At 42.8% G+C, this 21,116-nt stretch overlaps 1 protein-coding gene across 2 annotated transcripts in view; it reads left to right on the top strand.

The window, feature by feature from the left end:
• ARID4B (AT-rich interaction domain 4B) overlaps window positions 1–21,116 on the top strand; it is a 167,224-nt gene that overhangs the window by 123,740 nt on the left and 22,368 nt on the right. For both annotated transcript variants that reach the window (XM_083176448.1, XM_083176447.1), the window contains exons 15-17: window positions 1–204; window positions 16,278–16,414; window positions 18,162–18,281. The exon at window positions 1–204 is cut by the window's left edge and continues 10 nt beyond it. In XM_083176448.1, coding sequence (XP_083032574.1) covers window positions 1–204; window positions 16,278–16,414; window positions 18,162–18,281 — 461 coding nt within the window. The remainder of the gene's footprint in view (window positions 205–16,277; window positions 16,415–18,161; window positions 18,282–21,116) is intronic.

Below are 21,116 nucleotides of genomic sequence, written 5' to 3'. Positions count from 1 at the left end.
GGTTTTGAAGAGTACTGTATTTCCACCAATATTGTGTTTCACATGGACTTGCCAACGAAAGTTGCAAAATCAAGTAAAGAGACTGAGCTAGAGGAAAAATATTGTTTTAAGCCGGAAACAGAAAAGGTTAAAGAAGAATTTGATTCAAATGTTGATTGCAGTAATAAAGATACTACTCTCATAAATGAAGAGGAACCCAGCTTAGTAAGTAACTTTATTAGAAAATATGATTGTTTTAAAATGAGGTTTTATTTAATGTTTTGTAATCCTTCAGTACTAATGTGAATTATTTGTAAGGGTACAGTATAGATTATTTATCTGGGGATTTTTATATTCTGACGCTATTGAGGTTTAAGCAAGTTATGTATATATCACAGCACTTTACAAATAATATTTGGCCATTAACATTAGTCCTTGCCCCAGTGGAGATAAATATCTATATTCTCTACCACTTGTAACCATACACACAATGTTCCGTTCAGAAGTATTCAGTACTTTACATGGAAGACTATATTTACTTGGTCCTGATTCACCAATCTATAGTCTGTTTGCTGCTCAGTAGAGCTGTATAAAAGCTGTTTCATAGGGTTTTACTGCACTACTATAGATAAGTGCAGTTATGCTTCAGAAATAAAAACCAAGATAAATATCATTAAGATCTCAAAAGAAAATATTTATAGTTTTTGATGTAGTTGTACAAAAGGAAACAACCACTTTATACTCAGATGATTAATCAAAAGAAAACAATGGGTACTTGTGGAGTATCACGGCTCCCATCGCATGCCATTGCATGCCATATGTAGTGGCATGAGATGGCAGGCGATGATATGCGATTTTTACAGTTTTTTAGCTATTTTTATCAAAAATCGCATGCAATCGCATCGCATGCAATCAAATCGCATGCGATGCGATCGCATGCGTTTTTGCACTGAAATGCATCCAAATGCATGGAAATGTGTTTCAAACATGTTAAATGCCCCCAAATGTCATTTTTAAGAGTGTACAACCCCCACTATCAACGCCAACCCGAAGCGTGGCGAGCGCGGCGGTACGCGTCCTACGACCTTTTCATACCCCCACTATCCACGTCGGCGTGGAGTTGAGAATAGAAAGTGTGGTGAGCGTAGCGAGCCACCGAGCCCGAAGCGTGGCGAGGGGACGCGGACACCTGTGAAGGTATCCGCGCCCCCTTGCGGGGCTCGGTGGCTCGCTGCGCTCGCCACACTTTCTATTCTCAACTCCACGCCGACGTGGATAGTGGGGGTATGAAAAGGTCGTAGGACGCGTACCGCCGCCCCTCGCGGGCTCGCTGCGCTCGCCACGCTTTGGGTTGGCATTGATAGTGGGGGTGGTACACTCTGAAAAATGACATTTGGGGCCATTTAACATGTTTGCAACACATTTCCATGCATTTGGATGCATTTCAGTGCAAAATCACATGCGATTTGATCGCATGCGATGCGATTTTTTAGCATACGATGCACATCGTGGGAGCCGTGATACTCCACAAGTACCAAACAATGTTATTAAAAATGCATGTTAAATATAAAAATAATAATAGAAGAAAGCTTTGTAAATAAAATGCAGTTATTTTGGGTGTTGTTTTGAAAACTGCATAACTTATAAAGGAAATATTTTTGTTACATACGAATTGTCCCTCTTCTGCAGATGGTCCACTTTGTTCTCAATTGGGTAGATTTATTAAGCTCGGTAAAGTGATAAAGTGTCTGGTATTTATCACCGGCCAATCAGCTCCTACCTGTCATTTTTCAAACCAAGCCTGTTAATAATTTTTATTATTTTCGTTTATATAAATCTTACATCAAACATACATATTACATATCAGACATATATAGTATTCTAGTATATATGCCAGCATACTTTAATGAACCCTTTATTTCCTTCTCTGTCTTTCCTACTTTTTCCTATATTTATTATCCTCCTTATGTCTTTATTAAAATTCTCTCTCATTACATTTTCCTTTAAAATGGTTGTGTACCTAGTCGGGTTATTTCTGATTCGTACCAGGATGTTGTTTCGATATTTTGTCTCAGCGTATTTTTTATTTCTGTGGGCAATGATTTAATATGTGGTAGCCAGATGGAGAAGAATTTTTTTATTTTCCTTTTCCAGTGTCATTTCTAACCAATCCATTTGGAATAAATAAGCAATTCGTGGTTCTAGCAATGTTATTACTAGTGTGTTAGATGCTATCCACTGAGATAGAATTGTTTTTCTTGCAGCCGCAAATATTTTTGCTAGGAAGTTTCTCTTTCCTGATGTTAAGCCTATATCATTTACTCCGGGGGCGATAATCCCATAGGGCCCATTCTGCAGTAATAGGACAGTCTATTCTAGGGCCAGTATTCAATGCTCCCGATTCACCGTTTTTTGGCGAATCAGGCTGTTTTCACTCCTTGCGGTGAATTTTTGTCACTGTAAAATATGATTCACCCTATTCAATGTTCACTGTTCGCCGAAAGTGAACAGTGAATGGGGGCCAGTTCTCCGTTTCATGCTCGCTGCAATTCGCTGGTGTATTTCAATGGGGTTTTCACTGGGATTCACCGAGAGTGTATTCAATGCTCAAATGGAGAACTGCTTTCTCCATTGGTTTTCGCCATGATTCTCCATTTTACATTCGTCATCTTTTTTAGGTGAACTGGAATGTGATCTTTTAAAATAAAGCAAAAATCAGATTTTCTACTTCATACTTCATGGCAGCCATTACATTGGGTTCATCCCTCTCTCTCTCTCTCTCAATTAGACAGGTAGTTTTTTCCCTAGGACCAGACTCCTCCTCTTCCAAATCCTATATAACTGAGTACCTCCCCTCTGACCATAGTCTTTTTTTCCTGTCTCCTCTGTCTGTAACAGGTAGTTAGGTTAGCTATTTTAGGAGTAGATATATGACCTGGCAGCGAGGGGATGGCGGTGCCTTACCCTGTGTAGTGATCCGAGCCGGCGGCATGGATCTTTCTGCTCTAGACTATGGGTTGGCGGTGCCTAGAAACCCTAAGAAAAATGGCAGTACTGGATGTGCCGGATATTCTGTATGGAGGACTCACCACAAATATATGTCCGAGTAGCGGTGGCTGGACGCCAGTGGTGTTGTCTGGAGCAGGGGGAGAGGCAGCGGCAGCATGTCCGGCGTGGTCACTTGTCCCGGCGTGTGTTTGTAGCTGCGCCGTGCGGCAAGCGCCGGAGGAAGTGTCGCGCAACTTCCGGCGTGCATACACGCGGTCTGCGTTCCACAGCAGGCCGCGTGCGTTTCAAATACCGGAAGTGCTGGTATTTATAGCGCCTGGCCGGTGTAACAGGCGCTGCTGTTTACTTACAGTGTGTGTGGAGAAGTCAGCCAAGGAGGTGTACTGAGTACTAGCGCTGCACATGATGGAGGATGCCTCTCCCAAACCAAACATACCGCTGCCCAGGTGAGTCCTCTGTGAGGACTGGTTCTTTACTTTTTGCTGAGGTTAGGAAAGATAGTACATTTCTTTTGTCGTTTTAGTGTGCCTGTCGTTGCAAAAAAGAAATCAGCCAAGAAGAGATTGGATAAGATATGCCCTGAATGTGACAAATCATTTACTGGGGAAAATGTGTTGTGTAGAAATTGTCTGCAGAAGAAAGAAGCTGCTTCTGTGTCTAACCAAATCTCTGAGCTTAATGGATGGAGAAGAATTTTGGGTACTTATGTAATATCTGGACTCCCGTTTTTCTTAAGAGACCGCGGGGCTCACTGCGCTCACCACGCTTCGGGCACAGTGGCTCGCTGCGCTCGCCACACTATATAAAATCAACTCCATGCGTAGTTAGGTAGTAGGGGTATGAAAAAATGGGGTGCATTTAACATGGGAGTCCGGATAATACATAAGTACCGAATTTTGTATCAAAAAAGGAGTTTTCTAGCAGCAAGAGATCTAGATCACAAACCAGTTTGGATCTGGATGATGATGGTGGATCAGTTATTTTGGGGTCTGATGATAATGCCTCAGGGGATTCCACTGCTGAGTCAGGGGAAGTCATTGAAGAGGAACTACTATTTGATTTAGGTTTGGTAGAAGTGGTGTTGAAGAACCTCTATAAAACTCTGAATTACAAACAACCAGTAAAGACAGAGTTGGACACGCTGTTTGAGGACAGATCAGGGAAGGGCAGGTGCTTCCCTGTCCATAAAGTTGTTAAAGATATATTAACTAAAGAATGGAGTAATGTAGACAAGCGAGTGGGTTCCTTTAAGAGGGTCGATAAAATGTTCCCTATTGAGGATGAGGACTTTTTGAAATGGAGTAACATCCCTAAGATAGATGCAGCCGTATCTGAAGTCACCACTCATACAACCATACCATTGGAGGACGGTGCGTCCTTAAAAGACCCCATGGAGAAAAAAATGGAGAGTGCATTAAAGCGGTTACATATATCAACATCGGTGTCGATGAAGTCATGTAGCCATAGCATCCCTTTCCAGAGCATTAAGAATTTTGTGTGCAGCATTGCAGGATGACTTGCAGGACAGAGCATCTCGTGACCAGATGAGCAAGAGTCTGGTGCAGATTCAGATGGCGGTAGATTACGTCTGTGAGGCGTCATTAGATGTTTTGGATTTCTCTGCCAAGTCTCTAACTTCAGGGGTTGTGGCCAGAAGGGCCCTTTGGTTGAAATCTTGGGCGGCAGATTCGCACTCCAAGAATAAACTTGCAACACTTCCATATGAAGGTGCCTTTCTATTTGGAAGTAAACTCGACCTCATGATTCAGAGGATGTCGGGTGGCAAATCCGTGAGGTTGCCTCAAGATAAGAGAGGCAGGTTTCAGTCCTACTCCAACAGGCAGTCATACAGGCAAGCCAGATCATACAGGCCGGGTAGGCCGTTTCGCGACAGGTACACTTCTGGTACAACGCGTGCATTTTTTCGCCAATACATCAAAAAGAGAGGTGAAAAGCTCTGGCGCAAGTCAGAAACAGTGAAGCCAGATGCCCCTTGGAGCAGGTTCCAGTAGCAGGGAGGCTTCTGGAGTTTGCTCATATGTGGGAGCAAAGCATTTCAGACAAATGGGTGCTAGAGATAGTAACACAAGGTTACCGTTTGGAGTCTCTTTCAAGGCCAAGATTGGCAAAGTTTTTGAGTTCCAGAGTGCCTCTGCTAGAAACAGAAAAAGAGGTTTTAAAGTTAAGTTTGCAAGCACTTATCGACACAAATGCGGTAGAAGAAGTCCCAGAAATAGAAAGGGGACTAGGATATTACTCCCGTTTGTTTGTGATCAGCAAGGTGTCAGGCGGATTCAGAACTATCCTCAACTTGAGGAGTTTAAACGATCGCCTAAGAAAAAAGAAGTTTCACATGGAAACAACCAAATCGATTTTGATGGGGATCAGAAAAGACGATTATCTAGTGGCAATCGATTTAAAAGATGCGTATTTTCACATCCCAATTTTTCCAGGCGACAGAAAATATCTGAGGTTCGCCATAGAAGAAAAGCATTTTCAATTCACGTACCTGCCGTTCGGCCTGACTTCATCCCCTCGAGTCTTCATGAAGGTTCTGGTGGTTCTAGTAGAAAGACTAAGATGACAGAAGATTATGTTATGGGCGTATCTAGACGACATACTGATAGCAGCACGGTCTGAGGAAGAAAGTGTTATCGCATGAGATTACACCATCAAGTTTCTTCAAGATCACGGGTGGATGATCAATTGGGAGAAGAGCCGACTCATTCCTTCTCAGAGCATTCAATTTCTAGGTATCCTAGTGGACACAGTGTCTTTCCAAATATCCCTCTCGAAAAAATCCAGCAGTTGAGTACACTTATTTACAACGATCCCCACATATCCCTAAGAACTGCAATGAGTTTACTGGGGATGATGGCCTCAGCAGTAGAGGTCACTCCTTGGGCGAGATGGAGGATGAGGCCACTGCAATGGTTCCTTCTAAGATTCTCCAAAAGCCACACGTCGTTGGATCAGATAATAAAAATCCCAAACGCAGTAAGAGAGTCTCTGGTATGGTGGAGTTACGAACGTCTGAGAGAAAATGGGCACTAGAAAGTCCAACGTTCGTAGTAATAACTACAGATGCCAGCGCCGCCGGTTGGGGGGCACACAGGTTGGGCAAATCGTGCCAAGGAAGGTGGTCGATGCTAGAAAAGGAATGGTCATCAAACCACAGGGAATTGAGGGCAGTATGGCAGGCAATAAAATTCTTTGCAGAAGATATCAAAGAAACCCATTTCCGAGTGTTCTCAGACAACATCATAACGGTCTCTTATATCAACCGCCAAGGGGGTACAAGAAGTCGGGTGTTGCTAGATGAGGTGGAGAACATAATGTCTTGGGCCGAAGTAAATCTCCAGTCTATATCAGCGTTGCACATTCCAGGAGAGGAAAACCAAATTGCAGACTTCTTGAGTCGCAGTACGTTAGTTCCAGGCGAATGGGAACTAAAGCAGTCGGTTTTCCAGCTAATAGTAGAGCGCTTCGGCGTGCCAGAAATAGACCTCATGGCATCATCAGTCAACAAAAAAGTCCCTCGATTTTTGTCAAGGTGCCAGACGCAGGGGTCGTGCGGGATCGATGCCCTGTCGCAGAAGTGGAACTATGCTCTAGCTTATGTGTTCCCACCTTTTTCCCTCATTTACAGGGTACTGTGGAAAATCAGGACAGAGAGGTGTCAGGTGATAATAGTCCTACCGTTCTGGCCCAGGAGGGCTTGGTTCCCGATGCTGGAGAGTATGTCAGTGGCAGAGCCCCTGTTCCTGCCAGTTTCAGTGGATCTGCTGTCCCTGGGACCAGTCACATGTCAAGATCCTCAGAAATTGTCATTGACGGCGTGGAAACTGAGAGGCAACAGTTGAGAGGAAAACATTTGTCACCGGAAGTGATTGAAATACTTCTTCAGGCTAGGAAAAAGGTGTCATCCGATATTTACTACAGAGTCTGGAGAATCTTTGCCAAATGGTCCAAAGGAAAGTTTCAGTTTCCAAAGACTAACATATCGCAGGTGCTGCAATTCCTATGTGACGGTTTCAACAAGGGGTTAGCAGGGTCTACACTGAAGGTGCACATATCAGCATTAATTGTTTTGTTGTACCGAAAACTTGCTGATCACAGTCTGATAAGAAGGTTTTGTCAGGCTATCAAGAGGATTCGCCCGAGGATTCGAGCTATGATTCCACAATGGGATCTGAATCTGGTCCTGAATGGACTCATGTCAGCGCCATTTGAGCCATTATAGCAAATCTCAAATTTATGACATGGACAGTAGCCTTCCTAGTGGCGATCACCTCGGCCAGAAGGGTCGGGGAACTCCAAGCTTTATGTATACAGGATCAGTATTTGAAGATTTTTCAGGACAAAGTGGTCTTAAAGACTAAACATTCTTTTTTACCAAAAGTGGTGTCTTCTTTTCATTTAAATCAAGAGATTATATTACAGTACCTTGTTTCTATCCAAATCCGACAGATAAAAGAGAAGAAAAGTTACACACGTTGGACGTGGTCAGAGCCATTAAAATGTATTTGGACAGGTCTGCAGCTTTCAGACAGTCAGAAAATTTGTTTGTGATTCCACAAGGGGCGAAGAAAGGATTCGTGCCGGCAAAACAAACAATTTCAAGATGGCTTAAAGATGTTATTTCCTTTTCCTACAGAAAAGTAGGATGTCCAGTCCCTGAGGGTATTAAAGCACACTCCACAAGGGCAATGTCGGTATCATGGGCGAGAGAGGCGAATGTGTCAGCCAGAGAAATATGTCAGGCAGCCTCGTGGTCGTCTCTACACACGTTTTCTAAGCATTACGCCCTGGATGTGGCAGAAGTGCGGTTTGGAGGTGAAGTCCTGAGGCAAGCTTTGGCTTGAGGTATTGTATAGCCCTCCCTACTGCTTTGGTACATCCCAATGTAATGGCTGCCATGAAGTATGAAGGAGAAAGCAAGGATTATACTTACGATAATACCTTTTCTTCGGAATACTTCATGGCAGCCTATGTTTTTTTAGCCCTCCCTGTTTCTGTTTTTTACCTAGGATCTGGGCGGAGACATTCAAAAGACTATGGTCAGAGGGGAGGTGCTCAGTTATATAGGATATGGAAGAGGAGGAGTCTGGTCCTAGGGGAAAAAAACTACCTGTCTAATTGAGAGAGCGAGAGGGATGAACCCAATGTAATGGCTGCCATGAAGTATTCCGAAGAAAAGGTATTATCGTAAGTATAATCCTTGCTTTTTTTCCCTGTGAAGGGGCATGCTATTTTTATTCATGTGCTTGCAGCACATGAATATACAGATGGAGCCGGCCTGGTCTTTGCAGGGGATGGAGGAAGAATCGCCAGCTGCCATCCCCCGCCAGCCGCCATCTGATCTGCGAAAGGGGACGCACACGAGATGCGCGCGCGTACCCTTCCGACGGCGCTTCCCTCGGGTCCCCGCCGGCTTGCCGGCAGTCACCTGTGGTCCCCACTGCCTCCCCGCTCTCCCCCACCGCCTCCCCTAACCCTGTCCGTCTCCCTGAAGCGGAGACGGACAGGGTTCCCACCGCCCGGAAACTGAGACGCATGCGTGTCTCAGTCAGATGGAGCACCTCGCCGCTGGCGGATCGCCAGCGGAGACAATCTGGTGGTTCACCAGAAAGAGGGAGGCCGGCTCCATCTGTGTTTTTTATTATTATTTTATTTTTTTAAAACATTTTTTTTTTAACACATTCGCCAGCAGGGGGCGGGAGCCGGGAGCCGCTCATTAATAATCATTTATTCACTGCACACTGGTCCCGATCATTACATATGCATGATCGGGACCAGTGAGTGTAGCGGCTCCCTAGCACAGCCCCCTGCCAGCTCTGGGGGGCTCTCCCTGTGTCACCGACAGCCCTCCTTCTCCCTCACAGTGTCCGGCGCAGGCAGGGAGGCTTCCATCTCCCTGCCTGCAGCCGTCCCCCAGCTCCCCGGCGGCATTCCCTGGGGGTTAAAATTCGCTGCCAGGGGCAGAGAGCCCCTGACACGTTGAATAGGGCGAACCTGCAGGGCGAATCGCCCTGCAGGGAGAATTGCGGCGAAAGTGCAGCAAATCCTACACAGGATTCGCTGCCGCCCGCGAGAATCCCCATTGAATACCTACCTATATCTGGACAATATGTATCTACTAATCTCCAGCCAGAATGCTTTAACTTCTGGACATTGCCACATACAGTGTATTACCGTATGTCTGCATCTATGGCTTTACATTTGAAGGATGCTGAATCTGTTGCTATACCCATCTGCATTCTACGTTTAGGTGTATAATATACCCTATGTAGTAGTGTATACTGCATTTCTGCGTCTGTGGCAGATACCAAATTTTTGTTCAGCCGCACAAAGGCATGCTCATGTACCAATATTTCTGGCAGATCTACTAGCCATTTTACTAAACCTGTGTTTGCGCTTTCCAATGATATTTGTCTCTTTATATGTGGGTATATTAATGAGGTTTTGTTTAATCTGTTCTCATTCCGTCTTATCATAATATCTAACCCCCCTGTTTTTTCCAGTATCTGTATTTTATCCAGTACGCTCGTCACATGGCTTCTTAGTTGAAAATAAATGTACATGGGTATAGATATGTTAGCAAATTATATTTATACTTTCTTGGTCCAAGATATGAAACAAGAGGCTTAATCCTGCCTTATTATATTCCTTAACCATCCTTGCGTCTTGCACTATCAACGTGTCTGTGGATGTATTATAAAATAACGATTGGAAAATCGTGTTATGGGTAGAAATTCCCATTCTAGTCCTAGCCAGTCTCCAGGCTTTGCATGTCGATGTCAGCAACAGATTACTGGATACATTCGCTGGATATTTCGATGGTCTCATATGCAACAACCTCGTTAACGGTATTTTTAAACAAAAATCTTGTTCAAGAGCCAGATTCACATATTTCTCTGTCGAATGTATCCAGTCTATCGCATACCTGAGATTTGCCGCTAGGGTATAACTTTTAATACATGGAATACCTCCTAACGAGGTCTGTTAGTTTAAACATTGATATTCGAGGTTTTTTCCCCTCCCATATTAATTTACTACTGGCTTGATTTAAAACCTGTATATCGGAGTCTTAATCAAACCTGGTAGCATTTGGATAACATATAATAATCGTGGAAACGAAATCATTTTAATAAGGTGACATCTTCCAATATATATGATAAGGGGAGAGCTTGCCATGATTTAAAGTCTGCCATTATTTTTACTATTGTAGGTTGGTAGTTAGCAAGGTAAAGATAGTCTGGGTCTGTAGTTATAATAATAATACCCAGATATACAAAAGAATGTTCTGCCCATAAAAATGGGAAATCACCAGACCACCCAACTTTCGCGCCTTTATTTAGTGCTAAGGCTTTGGTTTTAGATTTATTAACTATAAACCCTGAGATTTGCTAAAATTCCAAGCTCTTTGAGGGTTGGCGAAGTACAAAAGAAGGTCGTCGGCATATGCTGATACCTTCAGTTCTGTAGTTCCCACTTGATTACCCTGCCACTCTGACTGTAGATAAAATAGTCTTATTAAAGGATCAATCGCTTAATTAAATAGTAAGGGTGATAATGGGCATCCCTGTCGGGTGCCTCGGGATTGATCAAAATATGGTGTATTTAGACCATTTACTGTTAAAAAAGCTGTAGGTGAGGTATATAAATATTGAAAGAGGGTAATAAATCCCACCCTCAACCTTTGCATATGGAACGCCTTCAACAGATGTGGCCAGGACACCCTATCAAAAGCCTTGTCTGCGTCACAACTTAGTAGTAAAGATTTACCCTCGACTAAGGATTTGGACTGTATTAAGGCTGATGTTACCTGGCAAATATTATGCACCAATGATCTTCCCTGTATAAATCCTGTTTGCGCAGGATGTAGTAGTTTTGGTAAAAACTGATTGCAATCTTTGGGCTATAATAGTCATCAGTATTTTCAGGTCCTGATTTAATAAGGAGATAGGTCTATACGAAGTTACCTGTTTTATATTTTTACCTACTTTTGGTAAAATGATAATCCTGGCTTGATTGAAGCCTGGCGGGGGTGTATTCCCAGACAGAATATGGTTAAATAAGGTTATTAAATGTGATGTTAACTGAGGTAGTGATAACTTATAATATTCTGCATTTAGTCCATCTGGACCCGGAGATTTACCTTTAGCTAGTTTTTTAATTATTAATTTAAATTCTGCTTCTGTTACTGGCTCTGTCAAAATATCTCTTTCTGTCTGTGTTAAGGTGGGCATTCTAGCTCTTCTTAGAAAGTCCATCCCTAGAGTTGGGTGATCTCGAGGTGACGAATACAGATTTTTATAATATTTTAAAAAGGCTTTCGCTTTGTCTCCTGTGCTTCTACTCTGAACCCCTTCCTCAGAAATTATTTCTGTTATCTGCGTTATTGGGCGCCTTCCTCTCGCTACTGATGCCAATAACTTCCCCACTTTTTTCCCCAACGATAATATCTCTGTTTTTGGAAATCTAGATAACGTTGGGCTTTTTCCGTACATATGGTATCATACAATGCATTTGTATCGAAAAATGCCTGCCGTGATTCCTGTATATTGTCCTCCAACATTGCAGCATACGAAGCTGATACAGCAGCACTAAGTTCTCTATGTCTATTATTCAAGATTTTTCGTTTGCCAGCCACATATGCTATTATGTGACCGCGCATTACGGGTTTAGATGCTGCCCAAAATAAATTTATATTGTCCAAATGCTGAACATTATCATTTGCATAGTTTAAATAATGTGAAGTCTTTTAACCTTTAGAGTTACCATATATAAAATAGATAACCAGTTTACTATCTCTATTCTAAACAACATTATCCTTATGTATGGCTCCATACCTTTACTGTATTCTATTATTTTTATATGTTCTCCTGTGAAATTAACTATTACTGTGCAATAAATCAACAATAAACATAACATTTCTGTGTCGACCAGTGTCGTCATTGTGCTTAGTGCAAGCACAGGCCCTTGAAAATTATCTCGTCATTGTCCATCTCCTTCCTTGGATGTCGACCTGGGACCTTTAATAAAAGAGTCCATACATGCTTGTGCTGATGCAGAAGTTTCAAATAGATAAATTTTTCCATCATGTGATATCCTAAATTTGGCCGGATAGAGGAGTGCAAACCTGATGCCTGCTTCGAAGAGGGATTTACAGATTGGAGAATATTCTTTTCGTTTCATCGCTACCTGATACAAAAAATCTTGAAACAAATGTAATTTATTTCCTTGGAAACTCAGGTCTCCCTTCTTCCTGTAAGCTTCTAGGACCATCGCTTTATCTAGATCATGGGTCTTCAAACTGTGGCCCTCCAGATGTTGTGAAACTACAAATCCCAGCATGCCTTGCCACAGTTTTAACACTCCCTTATAGCAAAACTGTGGCAAGGCATGCTGGGATTTGTAGTTTCACAACATCTGGAGGGCCGCAGTTTGAGGACCCATGATCTAGATAGTTAAAAAATCTGAAGATCACTGGGCGAGGCCTGTGGCGTTCTGTTTGGTTATCAGGGCCAATTCTGTGTGCCCTCTCAATCATTATGACACCGGCATCTGGTAGGCATTTTAATTCATTTGGAAGCCACTTTGATACTAGCTCCAACAATTCTTTGTTTTATGGATTCTGGCAGACCAATTATTTCTGATTTATTCTATTCCGATTTTCCTGATCTTCTAATTTCTTCTGTATCTCTATGATTGCTGCCTCCTGTGATGCTATAGTGGTTTTAGCTCCCACCAGCTCATCTTCTAAGTCAGATATTCGCTGCTCGATTTCCATGAATCTGGGGCCATATTCGCGGAGCTGTGTGACTGCTGACTCGTTTGCTCCTTTTAGACCGGCTAGCTTTTCATCGAGCAGAGGTGACAAAATGGCGGAAATCTCTTGAGCCGTAATGGCTGCGGTTGCACTATACGTGGGAGAATTTGTATTTTTGGAGGCGGTAGGGTTAATGGGGGAGGCGGGTGGGCTAGCCACATATGAGGAATGCTGCTTTGTATCTTTTCCTTTTCCAGATTTTCCGCTTCTGGCATTTTTTCCTACAAATTTATCCATTTTATTTTATTTTAGATGTTTATGGATATAAATATACGTATCCATATTCAGGGGAGCCTCTTTCTACTCGCCAGTGTACCGTGCGGACCGCTGTTGTGTCCACCACAGGGCGTACTTTCAAACTGCTTTGTAGGTTTAAGCATGAAACACTGAGTCGGGAGGTATTGCTTCTCCCAGTGCTTTACTTTTCCCAAGCACCTCACTGTCCACTGTCTCCCAAGCCGAGAGATGCAGTCCCCCTGTCCCTCTGTTCTGCAGGGTTTATATCCAGCAGGGTACGGTCTTCAGTATCTCCCCCTATGCCCTAAGCCAAAACGATGTGGTCCCTCAATTTATTTTGCAGGGTTTTATTTTGTCCAGCTGAATGCTGTCCTCACTGTCTCCCCATATGCCACAGCCCAGCAGCAAGGGAGAAAGAAAAAGAAAAAAAGAATTCAGGTAAGGCTCAGTCACCTACCGAGTCTTCCTCTGTTCTCTTCTCCTCTCTGTCTGGCACCGCTCCACTTTCCCTCACCCTCTGGCACTTTCCTGCATTTAGAGGCGCCGCCGCTGCCTTCCGTACTCTGTCCTGTCGGCTCCCAGAGTGCACCGCGCATCCCCCGTCACTTCCTCCTTCCTCTATTTCCTCCATCTCAGCGCTGGGGACCCCGCGATCCCGCGAAGCAGGCGTCCCAGGTGAGCTGCTGCTGTTTGCCAGCTAGCTGTATGATAGCTGTATTACCGCTGTATGGTGCAGGCTGGCTGTATGATGCACGCTGCCGCTGTTGCTGTTTAGCCACCTGTTTGGCAGTTCTCTTCACGCTCCGGGTTCCGTGGGATGTCAGGATCTTTGTGGGTTAGCTGGGGATCTCCCTCTTACCCACTGTATCTCGCTGGCTCCCTAGGAGTCTTTTTGGGAGCGATATCTCCGAGTATAACTGCTGAATAAGCCTTGGTCAGAGCCTGGAGACGAGAGCGCACTCTGAGATGCGGCCTCTCTCTTGGTCCGCCCACCGGAACTCACCTTCTACCCCATTTTGTGAATATGATTCGATTAGAAATAATACAGAAATGTGAAAAAAAAATGTAAACAATACATTTTATTGATTTTCACAGTAGTAAATGCAAAAAACAAAACGACATAGGGAACAGAAAGTAAGAATGGGCAAGGGGCATGCCAAATATAATGTGTATATTGAGATGTAATATACAGGTTAGCGCAAAACATGGAGTGAAATATCCAGAACTAGAATACTTAATATAGATTGCTCTGAAACAGTTGACCCAGAATCAGGGGTGTGTAAAATAGATAAATACACCGGTTCTGCCTATCCTTATTTAGTCCCTAACAAACCACGTCATATGAATGGATGACGTGGATAAAGAATATTTACAGTCCCCAGTTTCAAAATCAATATACTATATCGCTATAAAAGGGGCTGACGGAGATTTCCACATTTGGGCTATATTTGTCCACCTGTGTCAACCCTCCAGGATAGTATTAGAAGTGTGCCACTAGAGGGTCGACAGGGACTTCTACCCTCAAAACCTTTTTGATTAGAAGGAATACCTTTTACACCAGAGCATCTGCAAAAACGGACAGGACCAGTGATGAATGGCTCAAACTAGATCACAATTCCTTCAACAATATTTAGAGATCAGGACATTATTTTATGTGGTCACTCTGGGGTGAGGTAGGCCCTCTGGACAGTTTATAAAACCTCTCTAGATTTTAAAACAAGAGTGAGCACTAGAATCCCACTCCTTTTCTGTCATAGAAATAGAAAGACCCTTTCCCCACTTAAGATGTGAGGGCAGTTGCCCCTTCTTGGTCCCTGATAACAAATATTGGCAACAACAAAAGATGCCACCTCTAATAGAAGACAAACACAAGCAAGATATACTGGGGAAAGATAGCTTACTCAACATACAATAAAAATGGCTCCCCAACCAATGTTGTAATTGTAAATATGTATAAGAATCTTGATTTGGTTTGTTATATTGTGTTTGAAGGGCAGAAACTATCACCCTAAGGAGCATCTTTAAGAAAGGAGAGTCCTCGTTCAGACCAAGAATCAAATCTTAGATCAGGAATTAAACAAGCAATAGCTGGTAGTGACAGCTCTGAGCAAGGCAAAGCAATCTCCTCAGTGGAAGAGACTAATTTATATAGAGATAGTCATACGGACCACTGTACCTGGGCCAGATCGATTGGGGACGTAATTAGGAGGCAACCAAAAAGCATCTGTTAAAAGTAAAAAAAAAAATCCCTAGCCTGACTGGATATACATGCTGAGTGATATTTTTCATCATCAGGGAATGCTACACCTCCAGCATGTATAACAAGAAAAATAGTACTTCTAGCTATTCTAGGCTTAGCAGTTTTCCAAATGTATCAGGAAAGAAGGAAAGAATCTGATTAATCTGGTTACAATGGGGCCTAGGAATTTGTCTAAGGATAGTATGGAAGAGGTACATCAATTTAGGTAAAAGGACCGTTTTCACTTGTGCAATATGACCAAGCCAGGAGACTTCATGGAGCATCTACTCTTTTTTTTTTTTTTTTTTTTAGTTAAGCCTTCAAAAGCCTTTAGTAATGGGCCATAGTTAAAATCCAACAAAATGCTATCTCTTGCAAGGTTAACACCTAGATATTTGAGGGACCTAGACTGAAAGGTATATTTATATTCTACTTTTAGACTACAGAATCAAGAACATACATTTTCCTTTTTCATCTTACTTTTGACAGTTCCATATTCATTTATTTTGTAAAGTATTTCATAGTTGCTTATTAAGTTCCATTTAGCTTAAATCAACCAACCTGGCACACAAGGTAGTTTGAATCTATTATTTCCCTTGTGATAAACTTCTATTTGCATTTGTATTAAATTATATTTATACACAGGGGAATTCAATTAGCTGCAGCCCTGTGGTGTAATTCAGTTGAAGCAGATGGTGGATATTATCTGGTATTTTTGTTTCTGGCTAGATGTAACTAAATCCACGATAGGTGCTATTTTTCTTGTTTTTTTGTGGCCAAGAAAAAAACTGTCTTTTTTTTATTTTATTTTTTTATTTACTCAACAGCTACATTTTTTTGGGTGGAAAATGTGCATTAATGAATTTAAAAAAAAAATGGAAAGAAAAATTTACTGCAGCTAATTGAATTCCTTCCATTGTCTATATCTATATGTACATTCTGTTTTTTTTCTTTAATTCTGTATTTTGTATGCACTAGGTTAAGGAAATATTGGCTCCATGTCAAAACAAGACAGACCTAAAAGAAAAAGAGGACATTGGTGAGAAACACATCAATGAACTGAAAGGAGGAGAAATTCATCAAAAAGTGGACCATATTGACGAGAAAAAAGAAGAGTATGGCTTTTATTTCTTTGAATAGTACACAATGATAGGAATAGGAGAATACTTCATATTTGTATTTAGCTGCCTCTTTCATTTATGGAGACGGTGTCACAAGCTTGTTTTAACTATAGCATTAAACCCACACAAAAATAGGTAATTTATATAATAAGCTGAGGAGCATCTAAGAAACAACATACATGAACATTTCTGTTCAAGCATCTTGAATTGTTCTTAACGTTCCACGCAGGTTTTTAAAATTATTTATTTTCAATATTTTTTTTTTTTTTTACATTGAAGCCTGCATGGATCTGACTGATCTGTGCAGGCTAAAGCCAAATATGCATGGAAAATTAGGAGTTTTTTCAGGTCGGTTACGGAGCGTATTTTACATAAGGGCAATTAGTAAATTAGGAATCAACATTTGCCTGAATGGTAATTTTCTATTCATATTCTATCGGCCACAGTAAATTCTAAAAATATGAATTTACAGCCAGAAATGGTTCTGAATAGGCTTATTCGTAGCCATTTCTGCTGAGTAAATTTCCCCCATTTTATTCACTCAAATAAACTACCAGCAACCATTTTGTATGTAGGGATCCAATCATGGGACACTTTTATAGTCCAGGGTTTGAAAAATGCTTCTCTCCACCCGCACATTTACTCATATTGGCCCATTTCACATTGTTTGCTATGTAAAATGGACTTAATCAAGTCCATCTCACCTTGTGCCATTATAATGGCACAAGACCGACGCGATGCTCCCGAATTCAATGTTAAAAATATTTCAACATTGAAGCCTATGGCAAAATCGCGTCCATCGCGTCGCGGGCCATGTTAATGCCCGCGACCGACGCGATGGTCCCGATTTTGCCTTTGCCGGCAAAATGGCCCTGATTTCAAAGGAAATCGGGTCCATCGCGTCCATCGTGTACCTTAACTTTAAGGTACACGATGGACAAGATTGTGGCCGTTCTAGGAAACAAGTACCATTTTTTTTTTACACAGAGCAGCCAGCAGGGGGCCAGGAGCCGAGTTGCTCATTAGATATTCATATATTCACTGCACCCGATCATTACATATGCACGATCGGGTACAGTGAATACCTGGTCCCCTGTTGGCTCTCCCGGGGGGGGCAGCCTGTGCTGCCTGGGTCCCTGGGAGCCCTCCTCCTCCCCACATATGTTCTGGGGCAGGCAGGGAGACTTCCATCTCCCTGCCTGCCACCGTCCCACGGCTCCCTGCAGCGGACGCTCGTCCTCTGCAGGGGTTAAGATTGAATACAGGGAGGTCCCAGGATACAGGGAGAGCAAGTGGCAGCCAGCCCTCCGGAACACAGCGAGTGTGCAGCGAATTCTAAACAGGATTTGCTGCACACGGCGATATTTTACATTGAATACTGCCCAAACAGTCTGTTTTAAATGTTTAAATTAATTGTAATTTATTCATTTTTTATTTAAAAATGGTCCACATTGAATGTTGATTGATGGTTATGTTCTCCATTGGATCTCCTACTTGCGCTAGGGCTCTTGAGCCTGACTAGATGTTGGACGACTTGAAAGGGTCAAAAGTAACTAGGGTTAGATGACCCAGGTCACACATTAACACTGAAGCCTTACCAGGGTCCGAGCCTTCGAGATACTTTGGTCACTAAACCTGGGTTATTTTTCAAGGATCCTTTTCCAATGACCCCAGCAGAAAATGTGTATTGTCTGTAGTTTTGTTAGAAAATATGACAGCATTTTTTTTTTTTTAATATTAGAGTTTGTTTCTTGAAGAAGATTAATGAAGTTGATGACAAAACTTCTGGAGTTAAGGTGGAAGATAATGAAGACGAGAAAAAGTTTGAAAGCTATGCATTAGGCTTCAAAGGCCATGTAAGGTAAGGATGAGGGAAAGAACATAAAACATGTTTTAGTGTTAAAATAAACTGATGAAGAGGTTCTATTCTAGTTATGTGAAGTTAACTTACGGTTTAATTCATACAAAAAAATAAAATAAAAAGTTATTTATTAGATGTGTTGGAGTAGTGAAATTGTGTTGATGTTATAGGTTCATGGTAGATTAAATCCAGTGACATTCAGTAGCTGTCAGTTAAGGTCCATACACACTGGCAGTTTTTGCCCAGTGTGTATGGATAACGATTATAGGGAAAATTGCTGGGCTCAAAAATGCTCAGTGCATACACACTGAGTATTTTTAGCGCTTTTCCCAGGGGTGGACGGTTTTCCATAGAGGAACGCTATGGAAAGCTGTCCACTCCCTCACTCATCTGCTGGTAATACCAGTAGATGAGTGGCCGGGCCAGCAATGATGTGGGATGTGCTCATCGCTGGCCTGTAGACACTGGTCGGCTTTCAAGCTGAAAGTTACCCAGTATGTATGGGTTTTTACATCTAGAAGTCAGCAGAATTTATGGATCTCGCCAGCGGGGGCATTCTGGCGACCATCAGCACTGTCTGGGAGGTGCTCCTTCTGTAACTACTGGAAATGCATTCCAAGTTCTTTGGAAGGGTGCAGGCTAATCATACTAGTCTACTTTTGAAAATAGTTTCATAGAGATTACAGCTCACATTCTAATAAACTGTGCAGCACCCATTTGAGGGGGCGTGTCACATTTAACCCAAGCGGTGTGTATCTCCTATGTGTGTATCTTTTGTCACTCAGGGGTGGGTCTTGGAGTGTAAAGTAAAAACAAAACTAGGAACTGCAGTACTAGCTACACAATGAAATCACAGCTACATTACACAGCAGAGCTATATACAACCATTCTAAAGATGGTTTACATTATTGATGTCATGCTCCATCCTATGGGAAGGCGGTCTGGTTTGTGACGAAGGATCCATTCTGATCCCTCCTTTGAACATTGAGCTCTTGCTTATGTGTGAACCCCAGGTCACACATGTTCACTAACAGATGCAGCAATTGCCCCAATGCTTCTTCAGAGACCTCTCCACTTCAATTTAAAATTATGGAACGTAGTATTGCCCTAGTCAATATTGTGCTCCATAGTAGTGTCATAGTTCATTATATAAACCATTATAGTTATATGCTGTCACACTGTAGCACTGCAAGTACTTATTGTGCAAAACAGTATCCCCGATTCGCAACATAGTGTCCCCAGTTGATGTTATTCCACACTACGGTGCCCCATTTCATATTATGCCACATTAGTGGCCCTGTTTTTAGTATCCAATATTACATGAGCAGATCAGATTGACACATTACACTGCTCCTGAAATAAATATACTGCCCCTTGAAACAAATAAATATATTGCTCTGTGAAATAAATATACTTCTGCCTTACATATAATACAGGTTGAGAATCCATTATCCAGGTATCAATTCTTCAACTTATTTGGAAAACCATTGTTTCCAGAATGTCATTTTTTTTCCTGCTAAAAGCACTACTGGGGACATCTATAACTGCCGCTATTAGTAACATCTATAACTGCCACTGCTGCGGACATTATATGTATCGCACTAAATTTATGCAAGTAAATTATTGCTTGGCATTCAAATTCAGTGTCTGAGAGAGTGCACCAACTGTTTAATGTTTTGAAACCTTGTTTCATGCTCAAATAAAATATTTTTGTTTATTTCTTGTATTTGATGTTTTTATACAATACAACATAATTGCAAGATACCTCAAGATATAAAAAAAATATTCCAAAATACAAAATAATCCATTATCCAAAATACTTCTGGTCCTGAGCATTTTGGGTAATGGATACTCAATCTTCAACAAAGAACAGAATACAGGGGGCGTGGCTTCGCGGAGTATGTGAGCGGTAGTGCCTGGCAGCAGCTCCTGCTCCATAGATCCTGGGAAAGATCCTGCATGCGCTCAACGCCGACATATTCCTGTAGACACGGGTGGGGGAACCTCACAGCACCCCTCTGGCACCTTTGGGAACCCGCTACGACCAGCAGACGCCATCCTACAAGCCAGCGTCCACGCCAGCAGCAGTGAGTCCGGGCGCCATCTTGCGGCGCGCCTCGTGAGCTGTAACGGGACGCGAGGGCGGACGGCGGAGACAGCGTACCCGGCTGAAAACACCCGCTTGGCCACGCACGCAAAGCTACAAGCCAGCCCTGCCCCGACAGAGGGTCGCGGAGGAGAACACCGGGCGGCAAATAACAAGTGAGTGGGGAGAGTGAGGGGAGAGGAAGCCGTCGCCATCTTCCCCAGGAGAGGGGTCAGGCAGCGCACTGCATAACAGTGCACAACGAGCGCAGGTGACACAGAAAACGTGGGCAAAGACACCTGCTCGCCCACCACAACCAGCCCAGCATACCAACCAACCCAGCATACATACCCTACCCCCAGCAAGCCCAGCCTGTAATAGAGAAGGTGGTGGCAGGCTCACACAGCTTAGGGGGACAAAGGGGACGCTGACACTATCCTCCCTGCAAGAGGGTACAGCCCCAGGAGAGGGGTAACACCTGTATATCCAGCAACAAGTATATACCAGATCCTAGTGGCGCCCAGTTAATGCAAGGGACACAGCTTCGGGCCACTGACCCTGCAAAACAGCATTATATAATACCAAGGTGCCATATCTGATGTTAGTGGTGTTTCCTCACTGTATCCTCAGCACACCACCTACTGGTAACCCCTGCAGAAATACAGGACCCTGAGCTGGGACACTAAGAACTCTCATCAAATACCATTATCTCCTCTCCTCAGACCTGACACGCTGTGCCCACAGGTACT

Source organism: Crinia signifera, chromosome 3 (assembly GCF_055691185.1).
Source record: "Crinia signifera chromosome 3, ASM5569118v1, whole genome shotgun sequence".
NCBI lineage: Eukaryota > Metazoa > Chordata > Amphibia > Anura > Myobatrachidae > Crinia > Crinia signifera.
Note: the sequence above shows the minus strand (reverse complement) of the source record. Positions and strands in the feature narration are given on the sequence as shown.